Here is a 27,011-nt window from a genome sequence, read left to right as displayed (position 1 = left end):
CTCTCGGGTTATACTTGAGTCATACCCAGGGGTCGGCAGGGGAGGGGGAGCGGCAGCTGTTTAATAATACTCACCTGCTCCTGGCGCGGTGCAGTCCCTGGTTCTCCGGGCGCTGACAGATTCTTCCTGCCATGTTCAGCATTATATGGGGCAAATGTGTCTATGGAGCATCTTATGGAGCCATAATCAACATTTGTGCAGCATTATATGGGGTGTATTTTGTATGGAGCATCTTATGGGGCCCGTCATGAACTGTATGGAGAATTATATGGGGCTCCTGATTCAATATGGATATTCAAAAACACTTAACCTACTGATATCTCAATTAATTTACGGTAACTCTTATTGGTATCTATCTTTATTTTTTAAATTTACCAGTAGCTGCTGCATTTCCCACCCTAGGCTTATACTCGAGTCATTAAGTTTTCCCAGTTTTTTTTGGCAAAATTAGGGGTCTCGGCTTATACTCGAGTATATACGGTAATCATCATATCATCAAACACGTGTGTATACACAGACACACACACTGCACATACACGTGTGTATACACAGACACACACTGCACATACACATGTGTATACACAGACACACTGCACATACACGTGTGTATACACAGACACACACTGCACATACACGTGTGTATACACAGACACACACTGCACATACACGTGTGTATACACAGACACACACTGCACATACACGTGTGTATACACAGACACACACTGCACATACACGTGTGTATACACAGACACACACTGCACATACACGTGTGTATACACAGACACACACTGCACATACACGTGTGTATACACAGACACACACTGCACATACACGTGTGCATACAGACACACTGCACATACACATGTGTATACACAGACACACTGCACATGTGCATACACACACTGCACATACACGTGCATACACAGACACTACACACACATGCATACACAGACACTACACACACATGCATGCACAGACACGTGCATACAGACACACTGCGCACACACACACACGTGTGTATACAGACACACTGCACATTCACATGTGTATATACAGACACTGCACATACACGTGTGTATACACACACACTGCACATACCGTGTATACAGACACACACTGCACATACAAGTGTGTATACAAAGACACAGCACATTACACGTGTATACACACATACTGCACATACACGTGTGTATACACAGACACACTGCACATACACATGTATACACAGACAGCACACTACACATGTGCATACACACACACTGCACACACTGCACACACACGTGTATACACACATACACTGCATATACACTGCACATACACGTGTGCATAGTCACTGCACATACACATGTGTATACAGACACTGCACATACACGTGTGCATACAGACACACTGCACATACACGTGTGTATACACAGACACACTGCACATACACATGTGTATACACAGACACACTGCACATGTGCATACACACACTGCACATACACGTGCATACACAGACACTGCACACACGTGCATACACACTACACACACTTGCATACACAGACAATACACACACGTGCATGCACAGACACACGTGCACACAGACACACTGCACACACACACACACGTGTGTATACAGACACACTGCACATTCACATGTGTATATACAGACACTGCACACTACACATGTGCACACACTGCACACACACGTGTATACACACATACACTGCATACACACTGCACATACACGTGTGCATACATACACACTGCATACACGTGTATACACACACACACTGCACACACACGTGTGTATACACACACACTGCACACACACGTGTGTATACACACACACTGCACACACACGTGTGTATACACACACACTGCACACACACGTGTGTATACACACACACTGCACACACACGTGTGTATACACACACACTGCACACACACGTGTGTATACACACACACTGCACACACACGTGTGTATACACACACACACTGCACACACACGTGTGTATACACACACACTGCACACACACGTGTGTATACACACACTGCACACACACGTGTGTATACACACACACTGCACACACACGTGTGTATAGACACTGCACACACACGTGTGTATACACACACTGCACACACACGTGTGTATACACACACACTGCACACACACGTGTGTATACACACACACTGCACACACACGTGTGTATACACACACACTGCACACACACGTGTGTATACACACACTGCAGATACACGTGTGTATACACACACACTGCACATACACGTGTGTATACACACACACTGCACATACACGTGTGTATACACACACACACACACACTGCACATACGTGTGTGTATACACACACACACTGCACATACAAGTGTGTATACACACACACTGCACATACAAGTGTGTATACACACACACACTGCACATACAAGTGTGTATACACACACACACTGCACATACAAGTGTGTATACACACACACACTGCACATACAAGTGTGTATACACACACTGCACATACAAGTGTGTATACACACACTGCACATACAAGTGTGTATACACACACACTGCACATACAAGTGTGTATACACACACACTGCACATACAAGTGTGTATACACACACACTGCACATACAAGTGTGTATACACACACACTGCACATACAAGTGTGTATACACACACACTGCACATACACGTGTGTATACACACACACTGCACATACACGTGTGTATACACACACACACTGCACATACACGTGTGTATACAGACACACTGCACATACACGTGTGACACACACTGCACATATACATGTGTAGACACAGACACTGCACATAAATAAAAACCCGTCTCCTCTTCAGTTCCTTTAGACTTATGCACTTAGACCTTTGGTGACATCATGGTCACATGATCGTGATGTCACCAAATGTTGTTAAGCAGTCTTAACCTCAGATAAGAAATGCTGGGGGCCTCTAAGAGAGCGGGGGTCTAGAGAAATTGCACAGTTCTCTCCCCTTCCCTCTAACGCCTACACTATATACCAGTCTGTCTACGCTTCAGTTGCTCTTGACTTCCACAATAAAGAATCCTTAACGTTGACATCATGGTCACATGATCGTGATGTCACCAAAGGTCCTTAATAGTGATAGGCAAACCTGTGGATGTTCAGGCTCAGCCGATCATTTCAAAATTAAAAAAAAAAAAGGTTGGTTTGGGTACCAGACCAGTACCCCAACCCTATTCAGATGACCGAGGGGACCGAACACCTGTTTGCCCCACTGTCATCTATGTGACAGAGCAGCAAACATGGGCTCTGATCGGCAGCAAGATCGTTACCCCCGGATAGAGAGCTGCGGTTCCAATGCTGTCGGATGATGTGTCTGGCGGTAAAAAGGTTACCACTGGTCACAGGCATCGGCTAATGAGTACTTCTTTCATCAGCGTACGCCTGCTGTTGCTGATAGAAGCGGGAGAAGTACGGTGATGAGAGTTCATCAGCCACCGCCAGTGCTATAAATAACTTAAAAAATTAGGTGGGGTCTCTATTTTTGTTAACCAGAGTAGACAAAACTGACAGCTGCAAAACTGAGGGTTGCCTCAGCTGTCAGCTTTATCATGGCTGGCTATCAAGAATTGAGGGGTCCCACTCTGTGTTTTTTTATTATGTATATTAATTAAAAAAAAAAAAAAAAGATTCTCAGTCTTGTAACGGGTCATGGATATTGCCCCTACCCCCTAAAAATAAGTAACCTTTTTAACGGCCAGTCATAGCTGCTGGCTCACATGCAGTAATCTAACAGCTCTCTGACCGATGGTACGGTTCTTACTGCCAGTATTTTCTGTGCTGTCATTCAGATGGCAGCGTGGGAAACCTCTGATGTTCAGGGTGCAGATTCCGAACCGTAGTACAGACTTCCTGGAGAAATCTGTGTTTGGGGTCCGTGCACCGACACTAGCTGTCTAACTGCGTGAAGTCGGCAGTGAATCAAATCAGCATGACGTAGGCAATCACGCCCCAGCAACAGAGCAGCCGGGAAGAAGAGCTGAAGAGGAAGAGCTTAAGGACAACATCCGCAAGGAGTTTATTTGTTCTCTCCGTGGTTACATTGGTTTCCTTCCACACTACAAAGACATACTGATAGGGAATGTAGATGATCAGCCCCAATGGGGACCGTGATGATAATGTCTGTAATGCGGTGTAGAAGAATTGGGGCTATATAAGTGAGTAAAATAAAATTAAAAAGAAGACTGATTTTTAACTGCTGAACATAAGAGGGTAATGAGACCGAAGGGCTGGTTAAAGAGGCCACATTCAAAGACTTATTCACATGTAGCAGATAAAGTTAGTGCTGTGGATTTTACTATATTGCAGTTTTTCCACCTATTCACATTTTCTACTGGAAAAATCCAGTAAGTCTGATCTTACCCTAAAAAAATAAATTCAGAAAGCAGTAGGAAAACAAAAATAAAATTAATACAGAAAGCAGGTTTTGGGAAACTTACAGTGCAGATAAGTGATGCTTATGTCTGTAACCCGAGCACAAAGCTTAGACAGAGAGTGCAAAACTAAACAATTGTGTGTCCAGTCTATGATCGCACAGCGAAGACTTCTCATGTCAGGTTTGTATCTAAACAGTTCATGGCGTATCCTATATGGACAGGGATGGCGTCTACACAAGGGGGCCGCTCACCTGCTGAATGATTTTACAGTCTTTCTGAGCGTTCTCTCTAGGAGGAACTTTACCAAACAGCTTCCAGCCAGGAGCACTCGATGCTGCGGATTTGAGGTCCTTTGATCTTTTAGAAAAGAAGTTCCTGGAAGAAAAGAGACGTATATTAAATGCCTGTTTAGCCATAGAGCTACACGAGTCATCAATGAATGGATTGTGACACTGCCTCTTAGCACAAAGGGTTTAATAATAATTTATAACAATTAGCAGGATACCGCTTATCGAAATAATGTGCAAAATCACATAACACAATATTGTACAGCGGGAAACAAATATAATAATGAAGGTCACAACTAGCTATGGATTCAAAGGCTATCCTCTCCTACACTAGAAAGTATCAGTAGCTGCTTTTCCAAAAAGTAGTAACAATCTCAGCTGATAGAAGCAGGGCTGTGGAGTCAGTAAACCATGGTTACACTGCCTATTTTTCAACACTCTGACTCCTTCACAGTCAAGAATTAGTAAGAACAAATTTACTGCAGTAAAATGGTAACATCAGTATTAAATAGGGACCATATAGTGATTTACTGTAAATATATTTTATATTCTATTGACGGTTCTAATCTTTATCAGGACTATGAGGTTTTTGGCCTATCTGGCTAAGAACTTACGGGCAGGTAGTTGCCATCTACCTGGCTGTTCTGCCCTGTGACAATGTGGTCCGGCTCAGGCGGTGATTCTCCAGCTTCCTTTGATCTCATTTCAACAGACCAGCTCTTCTTCTTTGCTCTGTTGATGGAGTGTCACTGCCGACGTCATGCTGATTGCCAGCCTACTCCCTGCAGTCAGGCAGTGGGCAGCAGACCATCAATCCGCATGACATTGGCAGTGACGCCTGACCAATAGAGCAGAGAAGAGAAGGAGCTGCTCTGTCAAACTCACGTCACTGTAAGAACCGCTATCAGGAGTGGTCCGCAATCCTTCTGAGCTGAAACAGTTCGGCGCTGGGCAGAACAAGCAGGTAGTTACGAACTACCTTCTGGTAAGTTCTTAGTCCAATAGGCAAAAAAAAAGTTCTGGATATTTAATATATTAACCAAAAATAAACAATGTGTATATATATATATATATTTTTTTTTTTAGTGCGTGAATTAATGGATTTCTACAAATTTCAACTCCACCAAAAACTAGCTCCTACTCTGCTGTTGCCACAGCCCTCAACAAACTCAAAAGCAGCCAAAGAGCCTGGAAAATTAACTCAAGTTTTTGGGGTTGCTTGATGACAAAAGCTTTGACTGTGGCTACAAGAAAGAAAGAAAAAAAAAAAAAATCACGCCTGTTAAAAGTTACTGTACGAGTTCTTATTTCAGGTTAATCTGCAGGGTCCACGTGCTGCTTTATGCTGCCCATCTGCATGATGGAGATGCCTGCCATTTAGACATGCAACATTTGGTCTCTAAAATGGACGAGACTAGCCCATGTTGCAATTTTTCATGTGCAAAATTAATCACGTGCACAATAACCATAAAATTTGGCTGTCTGAATATATGCAAACTTGTCTTTCCTCTAGGGGTCTTTCCAAAGTGAAATTAGCTGTGTCCATCGGATGGAAGAATTCCCCCAACATATACCTCCGACACATGTAAAGGCATACAGTGCCATTTGCCAGCATAGGCTCCTTTTTTCCCCTTAATACAACAACACGCATGGCAAAAGTTTCTTTCATGAATGTCTCTACTGTGCCATTTCATGTGGCAAAAAAAGGACACTGCCGTGCATTTGTCAAGCAGATATTGTAAGTTTCCACAGTTTTTGTTCTGATTTTAACAATTTGTGTGCATCTGTTAATTACATAAAAACATGTTAAAATCCAAATACGTTTCCTACAGTGAAAAACAGTGATTTGATGCAGATTTTGGCATGTATGTAGAAAAATCCCTGTAAAAATACAGCTTCGGTTCAGCTTTCAGCATCTATTAACCTCTTTAGCTGAAATGTATCATGGCGAGCAGTCCTTCAGGTAATTTCCTGAAAGCTCAGTTCTTATGAGTATTCCTTCTGCCTACTGCAAATATATTTTAAAGGCCTAGAGGACTAGTTCAATGATGCAGCCCGAAATGCTGTGAAATGTACCATCCCCATCTGTGGCGAGATCTTGCCGCTGTAATTACTAAAGTATCATGGAAGTGATGTCTCATCAGAAACTGAAGATAACAAGTCCTTCATTAACAACTTCTGGGTTGCACTTAATAATAGAGTTTCAGTTCTTCCAAGGAAAATAGGTCATCCAAATGATGTTTTCACTTTTCCTCCTTGCTGGAGAGCGGTATGTGATTTCTTCTCAAATCCTTGTGATCTACCACAGCCATTTCCTCTTCTTTTTCTTCCATGAAATCTGAGTGAAACCATGTGTCAAAACACCAGCGTCCCATACGGCCCTGCAGAAACTATGCGGCACTGGAGACAACCCCAGAACTCACCCACCCTTTTTGTTATTATTTGACCTTTTTCTTGTCAGATCATCCAATCAATTCAGCATTTGGGCAAAAGAAAAGCTTGTTCACATCTGTAGGGTCCACCAGCCGCTTTTCTCCAGTCTAGTAAAGCATCAAAAGGAAAAAGATAACAAAACTAACATGACAGTTTCTTCGTTTGTGTCTGATGTCCTTTGATTATAAACATAAGGATTAATGACCTCGGGGAGATCAAAACATCCAACACTGCGGAGACACCATCACGTGGTGTCCTTTGATGACAGTGAAATGGTGGCTGTAGAAAAAAACAAGCGCGTAAAACTGCACATTTCATCATTTGTTTCCAGCTCTGTCAAAGAAAACCTGACCAGACTCAACGTATTGTGAACTAAGCCTAAAAGGGACCATACATGAATATTACATGGAGATGCTGAATTGTCGAAAACTGGACAATAATCTAATCAATGGCAGATGTCTGGGGAAAGAAAGAAGGATCGGGGATGTTGGATTGCAGTATGCGTATTTGTTTTGTTGTCAGGGGAGGAACTGCTGACAGAGCACATTACCCACCTCGCGAGAAGCCTGGATAGACTTACTGCCCTCTCCCCACTGAGAACACATGCACACTATATATCGGGGAGCTGGGAGAAACTTTGTTTGGATAGCAGTATATGGCTTTAGGGTGAAATCTTTGCTCAGTCATGTTAAAAATACTTGGTCAGCCCCCAATAATCAGTAGACAGATATTCGAGTGTCTGTAGAGAGAAAAGGAAGGGAGAGGGAGGAAACGATGGCTGAAGCTACCAGGAAGCGAGAGAACCAATAACCAATATGGATGGCAGGAAGCTTCTGGAGCTCACGTTCAGTTGGGCACTTCAGGGTAAAACATGCCTGGCTGCAATCACACAACCAGGCTCTGAGTTATGCTGCCCGTGGCTCGGACAGCAAGAAGCAGATCACACGTTCCCTTTAAACAGTCATGATCAGAGGCTGAAATCAATGGAGGGGGGGTTAGGACTTATACACTTCAGCCTTTTGATGAACCTATAGAATAAAGTCCCTTAATACCACCCCCCCCCCCAAAAAAAAAAACCACCACACATGTTGGCAGTCATTAATGAGTTAACTTTGTCTCCTGCACAGATCAACACAGAATAAATCTTTCAGAGAAATATCAGCAATAAGGAACAGTCATGGGTTTCCCCAGGTCCCGTTTCCAGTACTTCCATCAAACAGCTCGTTTGTATTGGAGAGTCAGGGCCATCTCAGCAGCAGTATGGCCGTTCTTGTAATACAAGGAGACATGGAAAGATTACTCTGTACTACTGGCTCCATTCTGGCCCCCAGAGATGGCTACTATGAGTACCACCACTCATTTATGTCCAGATGTCTTTACAGAGCATCAGGAGAACTTCTAAATGCCAAAAAGCAGGAACGGGTCCAAAACATTAACAAATCTTAATCTTGGCCAGTTCTGGTTCAAGAGGTTTCTGGAACAATTATTTTGTGTGTCCTGGCTTGTCCAGTACAAAAATAACAAGATGCACTGTACTCACCTAAGGTCCAAATGCTGCCAGTTCACCGCTGCCCCTAGTCTTTGCTGACAGGCTGCAGTGGTGACATCACAACTACAGCATATGTGATTGTGGCAGCTAATCACTGGACTCGGCAGTCTCGTGCCAGCTATTTTTTCATGACTGTTGAGCCAAGCTATTCGCTGCAGAGGATAAGTGCACTGTACTCCTGTAGTTGGGATAACTTTAATTAAAGTGGGTGTCTTACAATAACATGAAGGAAATGTGTTTTAATAGCTTTGGGTTACGCAAACCATTCAGAAAATTAATGCAGGATTCACATGTGTGTCGTGGTCTGAGTGCAGACGAATGGATGCATGGACGGCCGCTGGGCTCATCAGAACAGCGGAGGCTGGTGAGTTTGGGTTGTGAGCCTGCAGTCAGCCCGTGCATCACGTGGCTCAGATGTGCAACCCCAGGGGCATCACAAGTGGAACGTTAAAAATTAAGTCTCCACAGTACAGCATTTCTAGCATAAATCTAGTGGTGCTTTGGTTAGTAATGCTACATTCAACATGACTCACTTTAGACATCACACTCTGACATCGCTCGGGAGGTCCTGCCAATATAGCCATCTGTTCAAATAAGAAAATGGAGATGTCCTGCATATTCGACTAAGGGCCCCTTCACACTGTGCAATCAAAGTCTGAACGAGCGTTCGATTTGTGACGTTTATCCGTCCTCGTTCCGAGGTTGCAAAGTGTGACATGGCGTTACGATTTGCGACGCAGCCCAGCATCGTACGATGTGAAAGAAAGAGCAGAACTTTCTTTCGTCGTAAATGTCTCGCTGTGGCGGTCGAAATCGTAGTATGTGACGGCGGTCATACGAGCTCGTAATGCGACTACGTGGGTTGGGCTTCCGCATACCTGTCTCCTGATTGGGCGTGACGTTTTAGCACGCCCATGCTGGTAATACGTCACGCTCGGAGTCGTAGGACTATGGCGGTGTGAAGGGTAGCGTACGATTGCGACGCGTGACGTTCACATCGCAACTACGTCAGAAAAAGCGTTAACATCGTAGAGTGTGACCGCTGGCTACGAGCTCGTACTGCGATGTCGAATATGACGCAAATGCGTCGTAATCGTAGCAGAATCGACCAGTGTGAAGGGGCCCTAAGGGTACCGTCACACAGTGCCATTTTGATCGCTACGACGGTACGATTCGTGACGTTCTAGCGATATCGTTACGATATCGCTGTGTCTGACACGCAGCAGCGATCAAGGATCCTGCTGAGAATCGTACGTCGTAGCAGATCGTATGGAACTTTCTTTAGTCGCTTGATCACCCGCTGACATCGCTGGATCGTTGTGTGTGACAGCGATCCAGCAATGTGTTAACTTGTAACCAGGGTAAACATCGGGTAACTAAGCGCAGGGCCGCGTTTAGTAACCCGATGTTTACCGTGGTTACCAGCGTAAACGTAAAAAAAACAAACAGTACATACTCACATTCCGGTGTCTGTCCTCCGGCGTCTCAGCTTCTCTGCACTGTGAGCGCCGGCCAGCCAGAAAGCGAGCACAGCGGTGACGTCTGACGTCACCGCTGTGCTTTCCGGCCGCTGTGCTTACACAGTGCAGAGAAGCTGAGACGCCGGAGGACAGACACCGGAATGTGAGTATGTACTGTTTGTTTTTTTTACGTTTACGCTGGTAACCAGGGTAAACATTGGGTTACTAAGCGCGGCCCTGCGCTTAGTAACCCGATGTTTACCCTGGTTACCCCGGGACTTCGGCATCGCTCCAGCGCCGTGATTGCGACGTGTGACCGCAGTCTACGACGCTGGAGCGATAATCATACGATCGCTGCGACGTCACGGATCGTGCCGTCGTAGCAATCAAAATGGCACTGTGTGACAGTACCCTTAGGTGAGAAACCACTCAAGAGTATATGACATCCAAAAAATAAAAATATACCATAGATTTCATAGCACATTCACACAAACATGAGAAACATGCCTTTTTAATTAAAAGTCCTGGAAAACACTGAACCTGAAGCAAAATCTATGGCTGCGTGCCCACGATCAGGAATAGCAGTGTTTTGGACGCAGCGTATTTTTGCAGTCTTTTACATTACAAGCACAGTGGATGAGATTTATAGAAACCCCATGCCCACTGTGCTTTTTAACGCTTCATAAACTCATGAAGCAGAAGCATGTCAATTTCTGTAGTGGAGATGCTTAGTCTCATGAGCGTAATCCATATATTTACAAACAGGGCTGTGGAGTCAGAGCCCATTTTGGTGGAGTTGGTGTCATGGAAATTGAGGAGTCAAGAGGTTTGGCTTACCGACTCCACAGCCCTGGTTACAAAACACATGCATTAAAAGTGTGCAATGTAGAACGCAGCGTTTTGGAAGCCAAAACGCTACTATTCCTGATCGTGGGCACGTACCTTAAGTGTGCAAGAGAAAAATGGGAGCAATTCTGCATTAGGAACCAGCTGAGAGGTAAAGGATGGCTAAAGGGAAGAGGTTTAGATTGCCTGGTCTTAAGTGCTGATGACCTTCACCCCCCATCAACACACCCAAATTGTTCTCTCACATTGACATGGGGGAAGGCAGGTGTATTCACCCTGCAATGTGTATACTGTAGACGCTTTCATCCTCTGGATGAGGAAGGTCATATATAATCTATAACCATATCTAAATGTAAATGTCATACCTGATCTTTATGACCGATAAGGGCAAACAATAGCTACTGCAGTTACAAAATGTCACTGGCACTTCGGGAATTACAGTTTTTTCCCCCCCATAAATCTGCAGTATATGTGAAAATAAGAAACTTGTAATATATCATTTCTTAGAGAAAACTGTTTTCAGGGAGTACAGACTTACCCATTACTGAGATAGGTGCTGACAGTTGGTGCTCATAGAGTTCTATGGAGAACGGGAACTGATGTTTTAGAGCAGAACTTGCAGCAGAAGGCCTGTGTCCGCCTCGAGCTCCTCCCTATAGAGTGTTAAAAGCACCAACTGCCGCCTCTCAGTAATGGGAAAAGCCTGTAATCACTGAATACAGAGTTTATGGAGAATTGAGAGTGGATGATCAGTCCAGGAAGAGAAAGGAGAACATTTCTCTGATAATATAATCTACAAAGTTACTTATTTCCATGTGTACTGTTAATTAAAACAATTACTCTAAGTTAAATACAGATGAGCTTAAAACAATTACTCTAAGTTAATACAGATGAGCAGTTTGGCAAGTCACATCAGATCTATGTTCACAGATTCAAAACAAACATACAAAGAACATTGTAGCTACTGTGAACCATGAAGGAGGCTCAGCTAGGTTTTGAGGCTGCTTTGCTGCATTTGCACAAGGTGACTTGAAACTGTGCATAGGGGTAGGAGCACACAGGTTGGACGCTGCGTACCTCTGAAGTGTCCACATGTTACAGAATAGTGGATGGGATTTCAAGAAATCCCATGCCCACTATGCGTGCACAGACGACCTCAGCTTATCTGCGGAGACGGACGTGTGGCGCGGCTTTCCAGACCGCAGCATGTCTATCTTGTGGAGATGCGAGCCTCCGTAAGATAAAATTTCACTCATACAATGTATTGGAGGCGGTGAATCCACACGGTTCAATGAACACATGCGTTCAAAAGCCGGCAGCGCTTTGGATGGAGAGGACAACATATGCTGCGTCCAAAGCGCTGCCAATTACTGACCGTGTGCACCTACCCTAGTACAACAAAATATGAAGACTATGAAGGCATTCTGGCCAAATGTGCTGCCCGACTATGAAGGCATTCTGGCAAAATGTGCTGCCCCGTGTCAGAAAGCTTGGTCTGAGTCGCAAGTCATGGGTCTGCCAACAGGATAATGACCCAAAACACACAGCTGAAAACATCCAAGAATATTTCAAAGCAAAGCATTGCACTATTCTGAAAGTGGCTTCTATGTTCCCTGATCTAAATCCTGTTGAATATCTGTGGACGGAGCTAAACCTGCCGTCTGGAGAAGGCGCCTTCACGCCTGAGACCGCGGGATTAGTTTGATCATGATGAGTGGCCAAAATACCTGTGCACAGGTGCAGAAGTCTCACTGAGTTACAGAAATCGTTAGTTTGCAGGAATTGCATCAAAAGGTTGTGCAACACAATATAAAGTTATGTACCATCATTTTTAGCTAGGCCGTTTTCATTAGTTTTTTTTATTTATTTATTTATTTTAATTTTCTGTTGAACCAAAATTCAAAAGCAATGTCTGATTTTCATTAGTTGATGTTCAGTAAATATAACTTGGAACCGACAAAAGTAATTTTCAATTTATTTCAGTGACCATTGTGGATTTTTTTTGTACATCTGTATATCTACTTCTAAGCCGAATATTTTCTTCTGTGGATTCTTACTTCACCTTTCATTGAAGCCCACTAGTGATGAGCGAGCACGTTCATGTCCTAATCGAGTATTTTTCTCGTGCCTGAAAAAATACTCCCGACACCACAGTTGTTTGACAGCCGCGGCAGCCAGAGTATTTTTTTCCAAGCACGCCAAAAATACTCCAAGACACTAGCGTGCTGAGAACACCTTATCCAAGCACGCTCACTCATCACTAAAGCACACTTATGATTAGACTTGCTACACTGCACAATTATATTGTAGAAACAAGCAACTTCACAAGGTTCCCCTTATTAAATATCCTCTCAATTCTATAGTCAACAGTGTGTTACCTAGGTTACTGGCCACCTATGCAGACTATCAGAGGTGGCTGGTTTCCTAGGCAATGAGAGTAACAACTAAGCCGTGTGTTACAGTATCATTAGACCCGGCCAGCTTCCGTCCCTCTGAGCTCCTCCGAAGCTGCCCCGGCTTGCAGAATCAAAGAGTCCACAGTTCAGGTCAGCAGCTCCACCATGCCACCGGCCGGACTTGCCAAGCCCCCACCAAGCAGTGTACTTCTGAAAATTAATAATGAATAGACCTCTTTAAGGTCACTTTACAGATTGTGAACAATCATTGGCACGTGTAAACATGACGCCAACTACCACAAACAACCAAAACGCTAGTTTATCGCCCCTCATAACCAGGTGATGTGCTACCAACAATGTACCCACTGTAAGAAGAAGAACAAATGAACAGTAATGTCACATGCACAATACAACCATGACCACCGCAGCAGACAGATTATGTCAGCCAAAAAGGAGTGAACGATCAGAGAAATCTCTTCACAATATTGTCCTTGTGTTTATGGCCAAACCTGCCATTCTCCTCCTTGTACATGTGACTGAGGAGACATCTAGACGCCTGGACTTATTATTCTACTGAATGGAATAAAGATATGCAGCCACCCACACTGGAGAGCCATAGTCTTTGCTTTTGTTTAACCCTTGAAGGACCAGAGAATTTTTCGCCTTGTGCTTTGGTTTGTGTTTTTTCTCACCTTCTTCTATGGGGCAACATGGTGGCTCAGTGGTTAGTAATGACAACATCTGCAAGGAGTTTGTATTTTCTCCCCGTATTTGCGTGGGTTTCCTCCCACATTCCACAGGGAATTAATGTTGTGAGCCTTAATGGGGACAGTGCCAATAATGTATGTAAAGCACTGCGGAATATGCTATATAAGCAAAGCATAATAAATAATAATACAAAGCCATAACTTAAATAGATGTTTGAGGGATTTGCTTAATTTTGCAAGAAAAGTTGTAGTTTTGATTGACACATTCATTTTGCCATACAATGCACTGAAAACCGTGAAAAAAAAAACTTCCAAATGGGATGAAATGGAAAAAAAAAAGGTTATTCCGCCATTGCTTTTTGGGTTTCGTTTTTTGCTTTTGTGTGGTGAAAAGGATCTGGAAATATGACTGTCCAGGTCACATCCGTTAGGGGGGTTGATCTTTTCTACTATAATAATACAGTATTGCAGTATATGGCAACGTTCACACATTCAGTATGTGGTCAGTATTTTACATCAGTATGCGTAAGCCAAAATCAAGAGTGGAACAATCACCGAAGAAGTATAATAGAAACATGTCAACACTTCTGCATTTTATTTACCCACTACTAGTCTTTGCTCACAAATACTAATGGAAAATACTGATCATGTGAAAGTGGCCTATAGTCTACTATGGTGATCTGTGACTGAGCCTCATAGGAGTAGCAACGAGGGTCTTCAGCAGGACGTGTGCTGCCATGGTAACAAGTTTTGCTGCAGATCACACCCATACTAATGAGTGGAGAAAAATCTGTAAAAAAAAATCTCGTGTTAAAAAAATGCATTAAAAACTAAGCAGAAATATGTATTTTATGTGGCGTTTTTCCTGCCAAGAGATGCAGAAATTTCTGCAAACACTTAACATGTGCACATGGTAAAAATAAACTCTGGGACAAAGTATTTCCAGGCAGCACAGAAGAAATGTTACAATGTAAATATGTGAGGAAGGAATCTGGGGCCTGGCACCTATTACTTATCAGAAGGATCTCCGACTGAGGGGAGAGATAATGACTGCGACCAGGTCGATCCCTTTCCTGCTGGGAACAATAGTTAGAACTAGATGGGCATTTCCTGAAGGAAATACATGGTGCTTGAACAGCGCTGCCAGCTGCCAATGAACCTCAGGAGCAAGTCTGGCATGCAGGGCCCTGCCCCTGGGTATCCAATTTGGCCCCTTGGTAGCCACTTTGATGTGCGGGGCCCCTTGTTAGCAACTTTTGCCCCTTGGTAGAAACTTTGATGTGCGGGGCCCCTTGTTAGCAACTTTGGCCCCTTGGTAGCCATTTTGGCATTTAGGAATCCTTGGTAGCCATTTTGGCATTTAGGAATCCTTGGTAGCCATTTTGGCATTTAGGAATCCTTGGTAGCCACTTTAATCGGAGGCCGGGGACCCTCGGCCTCCGATTTGGTGGCCGGGGACCCTTGGCCTCCGATTTGGAGGCCGGGGACCTCAGATTTCGTGGCCGGGGACCCTCGGCCTCCGATTTGGAGGCCGGGGACCTCAGATTTGGTGGCCGGGGACCCTCGGCCTCCGATTTGGAGGCCGGGGACCCTCGGCCTCCGATTTGGAGGCTGGGGACCCTCGGCCTCCGATTTGGTGGCCGGGGACCCTCAGCCTCCGATTTGGAGGCCGGGGACCCTCGGCCTCCGATTTGGAGGCCGGGGACCCTCGGCCTCCGATTTGGTGGCCGGGGACCCTCGGCCTCCGATTTGGAGGCCGGGGACCCTCGGCCTCCGATTTGGAGGCCGGGGACCCTCGGCCTCCGATTTGGTGGCCGGGGACCCTCGGCCTCCGACTTGGAGGCCGGATACTCGGCCTCCGATTTGGAGGCCGGGGACCCTCGGCCTCCGATTTGGAGGCCGGGGACCCTCGTCCTCCGATTTGGAGGCCGGGGACCCTCGGCCTCCGATTTGGAGGCCGGGGACCCTCGGCCTCCGATTTGGTGGCCGGGGACCCTCGGCCTCCGATTTGGTGGCCGGGGACCCTCGGCCTCCGATTTGGAGGCCGGGAACCCTCGGCCTCCGATTTGGTGGCCGGGGACCCTCGGCCTCCGATTTGGAGGCCGGGGACCTCAGATTTTGTGGCCGGGGACCCTCGGCCTCTGATTTGGAGGCCGGGGACCTCCGATTTGGTGGCTGGGGACCCTCGGCCTCCGATTTGGAGGCCGGGGACCCTCGGTCTCCGATTTGGAGGCCGGGGACCCTCGGCCTCCGATTTGGAGGCCGGGGACCCTCGGCCTCCGATTTGGAGGCCGGGGACCCTCGGCCTTCGATTTGGAGGCCGGGGACCCTCGGCCTCCGATTTGGTGGCCGGGGACCCTCGGCCTCCGATTTGGAGGCCGGGGACCCTCGGCCTCCGATTTGGAGGCCGGGGACCCTCGGCCTCCGATTTGGAGGCCGGGGACCCTCGGCCTCCGATTTGGTGGCCGGGGACCCACGGCCTCCGATTTGGAGGCCGGGGACCCTCGGCCTCCGATTTGGAGGCCGGGGACCCTCGGCCTCCGATTTGGTGGCCGGGGACCCTCGGCCTTTGATTTGGAGGCCGGGGACCCTCGGCCTCCGATTTGGAGGCCGGGGACCCTCGGCCTCCGATTTGGTGGCCGGGGACTCTCGGCCTCCGATTTGGAGGCCGGGGACCCTCTGCCCGATTTGGAGGCCGGGGACCCTCGGCCTCCGATTTGGTGGCCGGGGACCCTCGGCCTCCGATTTGGTGGCCGGGGACCCTCGGCCTTTGATTTGGAGGCCGGGGACCCTCGGCCTCTGATTTGGAGGCCGGGGACCCTCGGCCTCCGATTTGGTGGCCGGGGACTCTCGGCCTCCGATTTGGAGGCCGGGGACCCTCTGCCCGATTTGGAGGCCGGGGACCCTCGGCCTCCGATTTGGTGGCCGGGGACCCTCGGCCTCCGATTTGGAGGCCGGGGACCCTCGGCCTCCGATTTGGTGGCCGGGGACCCTCGGCCTCCGATTTGGAGGCCGGGGACCCTCGGCCTCCGATTTGGTGGCCGGGGACCCTCGGCCTCCGATTTGGTGGCCGGGGACCCTCGGCCTCCGATTTGGAGGCCGGGGACCCTCGGCCTCCGATTTGGAGGCCGGGGACCCTTGTCCTCCGATTTGGAGGCCGGGGACCCTTGTCCTCCGATTTGGAGGCCGGGGACCCTCGGCCTCCGATTTGGAGGCCGGGGACCCTCGGCCTCCGATTTGGTGGCCGGGGACCCTCGGCCTCCGATTTGGTGGCCGGGGACCCTCGGCCTCCGATTTGGAGGCCGGGAACCCTCGGCCTCCGATTTGGTGGCCGGGGACCCTCGGCCTCCGATTTGGAGGCCGGGGACCTCAGATTTTGTGGCCGGGGACCCTCGGCCTCTGATTTGGAGGCCGGGGACCTCCGATTTGGTGGCTGGGGACCCTCGGCCTCCGATTTGGAGGCCGGGGACCCTCGGCCTCCGATTTGGAGGCCGGGGACCCTCGGCCTTCGATTTGGAGGCCGGGGACCCTCGGCCTCCGATTTGGTGGCCGGGGACCCTCGGCCTCCGATTTGGAGGCCGGGGACCCTCGGCCTCCGATTTGGTGGCCGGGGACCCACGGCCTCCGATTTGGAGGCCGGGGACCCTCGGCCTCCGATTTGGTGGCCGGGGACCCTCGGCCTCCGATTTGGAGGCCGGGGACCCTCGGCCTCCGATTTGGAGGCCGGGGACCCTCGGCCTCCGATTTGGTGGCCGGGGACTCTCGGCCTCCGATTTGGAGGCCGGGGACCCTCTGCCCGATTTGGAGGCCGGGGACCCTCGGCCTCCGATTTGGTGGCCGGGGACCCTCGGCCTCCGATTTGGAGGCCGGGGACCCTCGGCCTCCGATTTGGTGGCCGGGGACCCTCGGCCTCCGATTTGGAGGCCGGGGACCCTCGGCCTCCGATTTGGTGGCCGGGGACCCTCGGCCTCCGATTTGGAGGCCGGGGTCCTTCGGCCTCCGATTTGGAGGCCGGGGACCCTCGGCCTCCGATTTGGTGGCCGGGGACCCTCGGCCTCCGATTTGGTGGCCGGGGACCCTCGGCCTCCGATTTGGAGGCCGGGGACCCTCGGCGTCCGATTTGGAGGCCGGGGACCCTCGGCCTCCGATTTGGAGTCCGGGGACCCTCGGCCTCCGATTTGGAGGCCGGGGACCCTCGGCCTCCGATTTGGAGGCCGGGGACCCTCGGCCTCCGATTTGGTGGCCGGGGACCCTCGGCCTCCGATTTGGAGGCCGGGGACCCTCGGCCTCCGATTTGGAGGTCGGGGACCCTCGGCCTCCGATTTGGAGGCCGGGGACCCTCGGCCTCCGATTTGGTGGCCGGGGACCCTCGGCCTCCGATTTGGAGGCCGGGGTCCCTCGGCCTCCGATTTGGAGGCCGGGGACCCTCGGCCTCCGATTTGGAGGCCGGGGACCCTCGGCCTCCGATTTGGTGGCCGGGGACCCTCGGCCTCCGATTTGGAGGCCGGGGACCCTCGGCCTCCGATTTGGAGTCCGGGGACCCTCGGCCTCCGATTTGGAGGCCGGGGACCCTCGGCCTCCGATTTGGAGGCCGGGGACCCTCGGCCTCCGATTTGGAGGCCGGGGACCCTCGGCCTCCGATTTGGTGGCCGGGGACCCTCGGCCTCCGATTTGGAGGCCGGGGACCCTCGGCCTCCGATTTGGAGGCCGGGGACCCTCGGCCTCCGATTTGGAGGCCGGGGACCCTCGGCCTCCGATTTGGAGGCCGGGGACCATCGGCCTCCGATTTGGAGGCCGGGGACCATCGGCCTCCGATTTGGAGGCCGGGGACCCTCGGCCTCCGATTTGGAGGCCGGGGACCCTCGGCCTCCGATTCGGTGGCCGGGTACCCTCGGCCTCCGATTTGGTGGGCGGGGCCGGGGGGGCACTTACTTTTTACACACGGGGCCGGGGGGCTCTTACTTTCCACACCCGGGGCCAGGGGCGCACTTACTTTTGCACACGGGGCCGGGGGCGCACTTACTTTTGCACACGGGGCCGGGGGCGCACTTACTTTTGCACACGGGGCCGGGGGCGCACTTACTTTTGCACACGGGGCCGGGGGCGCACTTACTTTTGCACACGGGGCCGGGGGCGCACTTACTTTTGCACACGGGGCCGGGGGCGCACTTACTTTTGCACACGGGGCCGGGGGCGCACTTACTTTTGCACACGGGGCCGGGGGCGCACTTACTTTTGCACACGGGGCCGGGGGCGCACTTACTTTTGCACACGGGGCCGGGGGCGCACTTACTTTTGCACACGGGGCCGGGGGCGCACTTACTTTTGCACACGGGGCCGGGGGCGCACTTACTTTTGCACACGGGCCCGGGGGCGCACTTACTTTTGCACACGGGCCCGGGGGCGCACTTACTTTTGCACACGGGGCCGGGGGCGCACTTACTTTTGCACACGGGGCCGGGGGCGCACTTACTTTTGCACACGGGGCCGGGGGCGCACTTACTTTTGCACACGGGGCCGGGGGCGCACTTACTTTTGCACACGGGGTCGGGGGCGCACTTACTTTTGCACACGGGGCCGGGGGCGCACTTACTTTTGCACACGGGGCCGGGGGGGCACTTACTTTTGCACACGGGGCCGGGGGCGCACTTACTTTTGCACACGGGGTCGGGGGCGCACTTACTTTTGCACACGGGGCCGGGGGCGCACTTACTTTTGCACACGGGGCCGGGGGCGCCATTACTTTTGCACACGGGGCCGGGGGCGCCATTACTTTTGCACACGGGGCCGGGGGCGCCATTACTTTTGCACACGGGGCCGGGGGCGCCATTACTTTTGCACACGGGGCCGGGGGCGCACTTACTTTTGCACACGGGGCCGGGGGCGCACTTACTTTTGCACACGGGGCCGGGGGCGCACTTACTTTTGCACACGGGGCCGTGTGATAAATGATCATGTCCTAAAATTGATACCGTACATTTGCATAGCTGCCATCTTTGGAAGGTCAAGTTTGGGGTAATGGAAAGTTCGCCATTATTTCCTATGGGAATTTTTTTTTTTTAAATGCGATTTAAATAAAATCTACATATCGGATCGACTATAAAAGTCATAGCACACCTGTCCCCACCGAGGGCTTCGAAACGCCGCCTGAACGGGGTCTCTGCGCCGAGCGGTTCGGGCCGCATTAATTGCGGAAAACGCGGAGAAGAATAATAATAATAATAAGAAAATATAAGAAATCGGATTACAATATGTTGCTTGAACCTAGGAGGTTCAAGCACCATAATTACACAGAATGACACACCCCGACAATATCTCATTCCAAGACACAAACGAAGATACAGATCAAAAGTATAAATTATTATTTTATACCACAGTTTTCAGTTAAAAGGCATCAACCACCGAGGACTCTCAATTCTAAGTAATTTTCAGTTTTATACCAGAAACGTTCCAATCATTGCCCTTCTGTAACCGTGATAACAAAATAGCCCGACCTCTCATTATCCCCCTTACCGGGGAAGTTCTTTGTAGAAGTTTGGATTTATTGATACATAGTAACGATGTCGGGAAAGATACAGATCTTTCCCCTTGAGAAAGCAGCACGGTGCTGCCGCGAAACGCGCGTCGGGGTCCATTCTCCGGCTGTCCCCCCACTTCGTCCCCCTTATTGGTAAGCCTGGCCTTTTGTCCGTCAGACTCCTTTTACTTGTTATGGAATTTAGCGATACTTAAAATATATTCTCGGGATGTCGGTGACCATGACTATAAATCCTGTGCAGCTGGCTTACCTAATTTAGACCATTTGCTATGGTTTGTCATTATTTGACATTATTAAATTATGGGGTTTTTCTTTTTTGGGGCGCTGTGGGTGTTTTTCAGCATTTGATTAGCATCATCTTGTGAGTGTGTTACTTTGTGGTACAAACAAATTTTAACTTTTATATGGATCATTAATTAAACAAACTTTGTTACCTAGTTTTCATCGATGCTCCACATGTTCTCCTTATTTATAAGATACAGATCGGGTAGTGTAAATTTAGACTGCTTGTGATTTGGTTCTCCCGGGCTCTGTTAGCCGCTTACTCTTCACTGCCCTGAGCATGCGATCTGTCTCAAAGCCTTTGGGCTCTGTTCACATCTGCATTATCAATTCTGGTTGTCTGTTCTGACAAAGGAGCAATAAAACAATTCACAGCTGTGAGGACACAAAGGCCACTCAACCCACTGATCAGTCTATAATGGGGTCCGCTGGGGCATCATCTTGGTGAAGAAAAAAAACTAAAATGTAGCATGCTGTGATTTTTCCCTTTTTTTTTTTTTTACATAGCTTCCACCTATTTTTTTTTTATATAATGTTGTAAAAACTTGTCCAGAAACACTGAAAGAATATGAGAAATTATATTTCTTGTAATTGAGATGATGCGCGCTCATTAGGAAAACTCCCAGTAAACACATTCCACATAAAGGGATTGCTCATCAGTGACACTAGCACAACTTGTCTGTATGAGCAGTTTCCTCCCCACGTCTTTCCCCTTGTCATGTGGCCAGATAGCTGCACATACATGGGGCCGTCTTGTGACTATTCCTATATACTATGCTAGTCTATACAACCCCACCCAAAGTAACCAAATGTTACCACCAGTCATCCCTACATGGTGATTACACCAAACAATTGGAACAACCAGAATCCCTCAATGTCTGTCCACTATTTCATCCTTCTTCTCCGCTAAATTTCTGAAACTTAACATGGACAAAACAGAATTCATCATCTTTCCCCCATCTCACGTGACCCCCCCAACGAACCTATCCATTACAGTAAATGGCTGCCCACTCTCCCCAGTCCCACAAGCTCGCTGCCTCGGGGTTATCCTTGACGCTGATCTCTCCTTCAAACCACATATCCAAGCCCTTTCCACTTCCTGCCGACTTCAACTCAAAAATATTGCACGAATCCGTTCATTCCTCAACCAAGAATCTGCAAAAACCCTAGTCCATGCCCTCATCATCTCTCGTCTTGACTACTGCAACCTCCTGCTCTGTGGCCTCCCCTCAAACACTCTCGCACCCCTCCAATCTATTCTAAACTCTGCTGCCCGACTAATCCACCTGTCCCCCCGCTATTCTCCGGCCTCTCCCCTCTGTCAATCCCTTCACTGGCTCCCCATTGCCCAGAGACTCCAGTACAAAACCCTAACCATGACGTACAAAGCCATCCACAACCTGTCTCCTCCTTACATCTGTGACCTCATCTCCCGGTACTTTCCTACACGCAACCTCCGATCCTCACAAGATCTCCTTCTCTACTCCCCTCTTATCTCCTCTTCCCACAATCGTATACAAGATTTCTCTCGCGTATCACCCCTACTCTGGAACCCTCTACCACAACACATCAGACTCTCGCCCACCATCGAAACCTTCAAAAAGAGTCTGAAGACCCACCTCTTCCGACAAGCCTACAACCTGCAGTAACCACCGATCAACCAACCGCTGCACGATCAGCTCTATCCTCACCTACTGTATTCTCACCCATCCCTTGTAGATTGTGAGCCCTCGCGGGCAGGGTCCTCACTCCTCCTGTACCAGTTATGACTTGTATTGTTCAAGATTATTGTACTTGTTTTTATTATGTATACCCCTCCTCACTTGTAAAGCGCCATGGAATAAATGGCGCTATAACAATAAATAATAATAATAATAATAACAAGAGGAATCTGCAAAGTCTCTGCTCCAAACTACTACTGAAAAAATGAAAAAGCACAGCTCATCCTAAAATCCGTGCATTGATCCTCACCACATGCGAATAAGGCTGCCGTCACACTAGCAGTATTTGGTCAGTATTTTACATCAGTATTTGTAAGCCAAAACCAGGAGTGGAACAATTAGAGGAAAGTATAATAGAAACATATGCACCACTTCTGGATTTATCACCCACTCCTGGTTTTGGCTTACAAATACTGATGTAAAATACTGACCAAATACTGATAGTGTGACCGCAGCCTAAAGTCGTAAAAAATGTGTTAAATTAAAAAAAAACCTTTAAACGAGAAAACGGTCATATTGTGTGACCTGGAAAGAGAACAGGAGCTATGTCCCACTATGAGCTTTTGATGTTGCATATTTTCTGCACTATTTCTGCACCTATTAAAGGGGCTGTCTGGTCTAAAATGAGAAGTTTGCAGTCACTCTGTATGACTTCAGACCTCTGAATCCCCCCAGCGTGACTTCAGACCTCTGAATCCCCCCAGCGTGGCCTCGCTCCATTTACTTGTATTGAGAGAGGCCATGCCCACTAGACGGGCTCTGGCCAGGGGTAGGCGTATCGCATACATCACAGCGGTTTCCTAAGTCATAAGTCTGAAGTCACACAGACTTTTCATTTTAGACCGGATAACGCATTTAATTATGGTTATGTTCAAACATTGCTTTTCTGCTGTTTTTTTCCTGCAGCCAAAACCCGATATATGGGCAGTAAAAAAGCTTCAGTAAAAACGCAGGTTTTGCTCTCTTTTTTTGCTATTTTTCTTGCTACATTTTTCAAGTTCCCAAAGTTCAGCTTTGCTTCCACCCTGAGGTTACACGAGTTCATGAAAAAATACACAATTGCAAATGTAAAACAGAGAGGAAAGTTGAATTGGCCAGGATTTGTTTACTTTCACACATTATGGCCATGTTCACACGATCCTCTTTTTTATCCTTTTTTTGATCCTTTTTTTTTCAGGTCCTTTTTCCATGCAGGGTACAGTCCAATGTTACTCTATGGAAAACAAAAACTGCTGTGCCCACTATCCTTTTTTTCTCAGGCAAATCCGCGAGGATTTGCCTGCAGAAAAAAAGAAGTACCATGTTACTTCTTTCTGCGGATTCAGCTCCTGTTTTCAACAGGCACCAATAGGAAAGTGCTGTTGAAAACCCGCAGAGGAATCTGCAGAAGAAACTGCAGGAAAATCAGCAGTGCAGTTTTGCACTGCGGGTTTTCCAAATCAGGACCTGAAAAAAAAAGGATAAAAAAAAGGATCGTGTGAACATGGCCTATCACTAAATTAATTCAACTGTACTAATACTAACATCCATACTCATGTGAGGAGACCAAGATACTTTAAATTTGTTTAGGGGGGGGGGGGGGGGGGGGGACACAAAAATAAATGGGTTTCACCTGCTGAACCTGTTTTTTTTTCCACCAAAAACTGATAGCGGCGTTTTTGCATCTAGTCCTTGCATCCTATGGCTCCTAATCTAGTTCGGACTAACATTGCCCTTACACCGCCGTCCATAATCGGTCTCCTCTGAACGAATCTCCTAATACCCTCTAAAGACCTCCTCTCCTCATCACTTATACGCACCTCACCCAATTGCCTTCAAGACTTCTCCGGAGTATTTCTGATCCTGGAATTCTGTGCCCCGAAATATCCGATTATCCACCACATTAGGAAATTTCAGACAGAACTTGAAAACCCATCTCGAAAAAGCTCACAGCCTGCAATGACCCCTGTGTGACCTCTCCATCACCGGAACTCGTAGCGTTCCAGAGTCAAACATACCTATCTGATATAATACAGCCAGAGAGTGATACAAGCTGTCCACAGATTGAGCAGCATGTATCAAAAATGAAATGCGCTCTAATTGGTTGCTATGGGCAACAAGTTTTTTTTTTTCTTTTTTATAGCTTTGCTAAATTAATCCCATTCTCTCACGTTCTTCTATGTCAGATCAGGACGTCGTTCTAACAGGATTTCCCATTTTGGGATGGAAAATGCAAGTAGCTTTTATCAGGCCCCCTGAAAAAGCAAAAATGAATGGACGTTTCTCCTGCCACCTCAGATACAGGGAACTTTAGCGGGTGACAGAGTGCAGGAAAATACAAAAAAAGAACAGCTGACCATAAGCAATTCTGCAGCCCCTTACCCTGCCTTCCTGCAGCCAGAACCCCACTGATGAGGATGTGATGGTATAGGACATCCTGCACTGAGAAAACCACTTGAGTAAATGCAAACAGTGAAAAATCTGCTGTGGATTTCAGCTGATAGCAATATGGACTCAGGAGGTTTTGCCCTACAGTTGCAAAGAGCAGATTCACACATCTGACTTCCACGATCTGACTTGAACTAAGCTCATCAGTCTCATATACACTAATGCGGAAGCTGAGTTTGGGTGACGAAACCCAAAGCCGGACCAGACATCACAGATCCTACCAGGATTGGGAAAGTCGGATATGTAAAACTGTTTCAAAGAGGGACCCTGCTGGGCCACAAAAGAGATCCCCACCACCAAAATATTGCAACATAAGGGTGCATGTCCACTGTCCGGATTTACGGCGCTTTGGACGGAGCGGATAACCAGCTCCGCCCAAAGCGCCGCCCCCTTCTGTACGCGCGGTGATTCCAGATGTGTTCATTGAACACATCTGGAATCTCCGCACCCCATACAAAGGGCCCTGTGATTTACTGTACCTTGTGGCGACAGAGCGTCGCCGCAAGGTAAACAGACATGCTGCGTTCTAAAAAAACGCGCCGCATGTTCAGAAACGCAGGGCCGCCGGGTGCGTGTTCACACGCATAGTGGAGACGGGATTACATAAAATCCCCTCCACTATGCTGTAACATCTGCGGTTGTACACAGCATCCAATCTGCAGCTAATCCGGAAGTAGACCGGCCCGTGGACACATACCCTAAGTGTTGTAAAAGACTCATTGCCAGTTATTGCATGATTGCGGTTGTTGCTACTAAGGGTGGCCCATCCATTTCTTAGTTTTATGGGGAAATTACTTTTTCACACAGGGCCCTGTAGGTTTGGATTTCTTTTTCCCTTTATAATAAAGACCTTCATTTAAAAACTGCATTTTGTGGTTACTTGTGTTATCTTTGTCTAATACTTATATTTGTTTGGTGATTGGAAACATTTAAAAGTGTGACAAACATGCAAAAGAATAGGAAATCAGGAATTAAGCAAACACTTTCACACAACTGTATGTAATAAAGTTTCACAAACTGTCTGAGAAGCCAGAACTGGAAATTTCCATCTGCACAGAGAAATGATGGAAACAGGACACAGCCTTCTCTGGTCTGGTAAGCCTCAGTGTTATTTTCCAGCAGACGATCTGTTTTCCAATGTCCAACAATTACAAAGCAATGTAACAGTCTGTGACGTTATACATAAAAAAAACACACAAAACTAATGCAACAACATAGCAAACCAGACTGTACATAACAGATTGTAAAGCATCTCATTCTAAAACGGTCTTAAAACATTAAAGCAGATGTTTATTTTTCCCAAGCAAAATAGACACTGTCCATTGATTTTTAGGCTACGTTCACAATTGCGTTGTTGGGCGCAGCGTCGGCGACGCAACGCAAAACGCATGCACAACGCATCGTTTTGTGACGCATGCGTCCGACATTTACATGAAATTTGACGCTCAAAAAACTGCATCATGTAGCGTCGGCTGCGGCCTGACTGTTGCGCCCAAATGACGCATGCGTCACAAAACGCTTGACAACGCATACCGGCGCATGTCCATGCGCCCCCCATGTTAAAGATAGGGGCGCATGATGCATGCGTCGGTATCCGTCGACGACGCTGCGCCCAACAACGCAAATATGAACGTTACCTTACTTAAACAGGTAGTCTCATCTCAAAGATACCATTTCAATATGTACTAGGTGCAATATTTATATTAGCAATTACCTCAAATTAGACATTCTGTATACTTTATGTAGTTGCATCGCTCACCCCATGTGAACGTATTGCAGTCACTCGGGTGTCCATAGTTTCGGCCACTATGGTGTTCCCGGCCGCTCTTGCGCAGTTAATAAGGAGTTTATCATTATCAATGGCCGGGTTCTATGCGCACTGACTGTACAGCCGTCCTGTCTAGAAGCTCTCCTCATATAGTGCTTTCACACAAGT

At 48.1% G+C, this 27,011-nt stretch overlaps 1 protein-coding gene across 3 annotated transcripts in view; it reads right to left on the bottom strand.

Annotated features, from left to right (window-relative positions):
• The window catches only part of TBC1D12 (TBC1 domain family member 12), a 124,632-nt gene that overhangs the window by 77,503 nt on the left and 20,118 nt on the right, over positions 1-27,011 (bottom strand). For 2 of the 3 annotated variants that reach the window (XM_077258968.1, XM_077258969.1), the window contains exon 2: positions 4,681-4,804. In XM_077258968.1, coding sequence (XP_077115083.1) covers positions 4,681-4,804 — 124 coding nt within the window. Of the gene's footprint in view, positions 1-4,680; positions 4,805-21,079; positions 21,106-27,011 lie in introns of those variants that run through there. The other variant, XM_077258970.1, reaches the window with a different exon arrangement.

The sequence above is a fragment of the Ranitomeya variabilis genome, chromosome 4 (assembly GCF_051348905.1).
Source record: "Ranitomeya variabilis isolate aRanVar5 chromosome 4, aRanVar5.hap1, whole genome shotgun sequence".
Classification (NCBI taxonomy): Eukaryota; Metazoa; Chordata; class Amphibia; order Anura; family Dendrobatidae; genus Ranitomeya; species Ranitomeya variabilis.
Note: the sequence above shows the minus strand (reverse complement) of the source record. Positions and strands in the feature narration are given on the sequence as shown.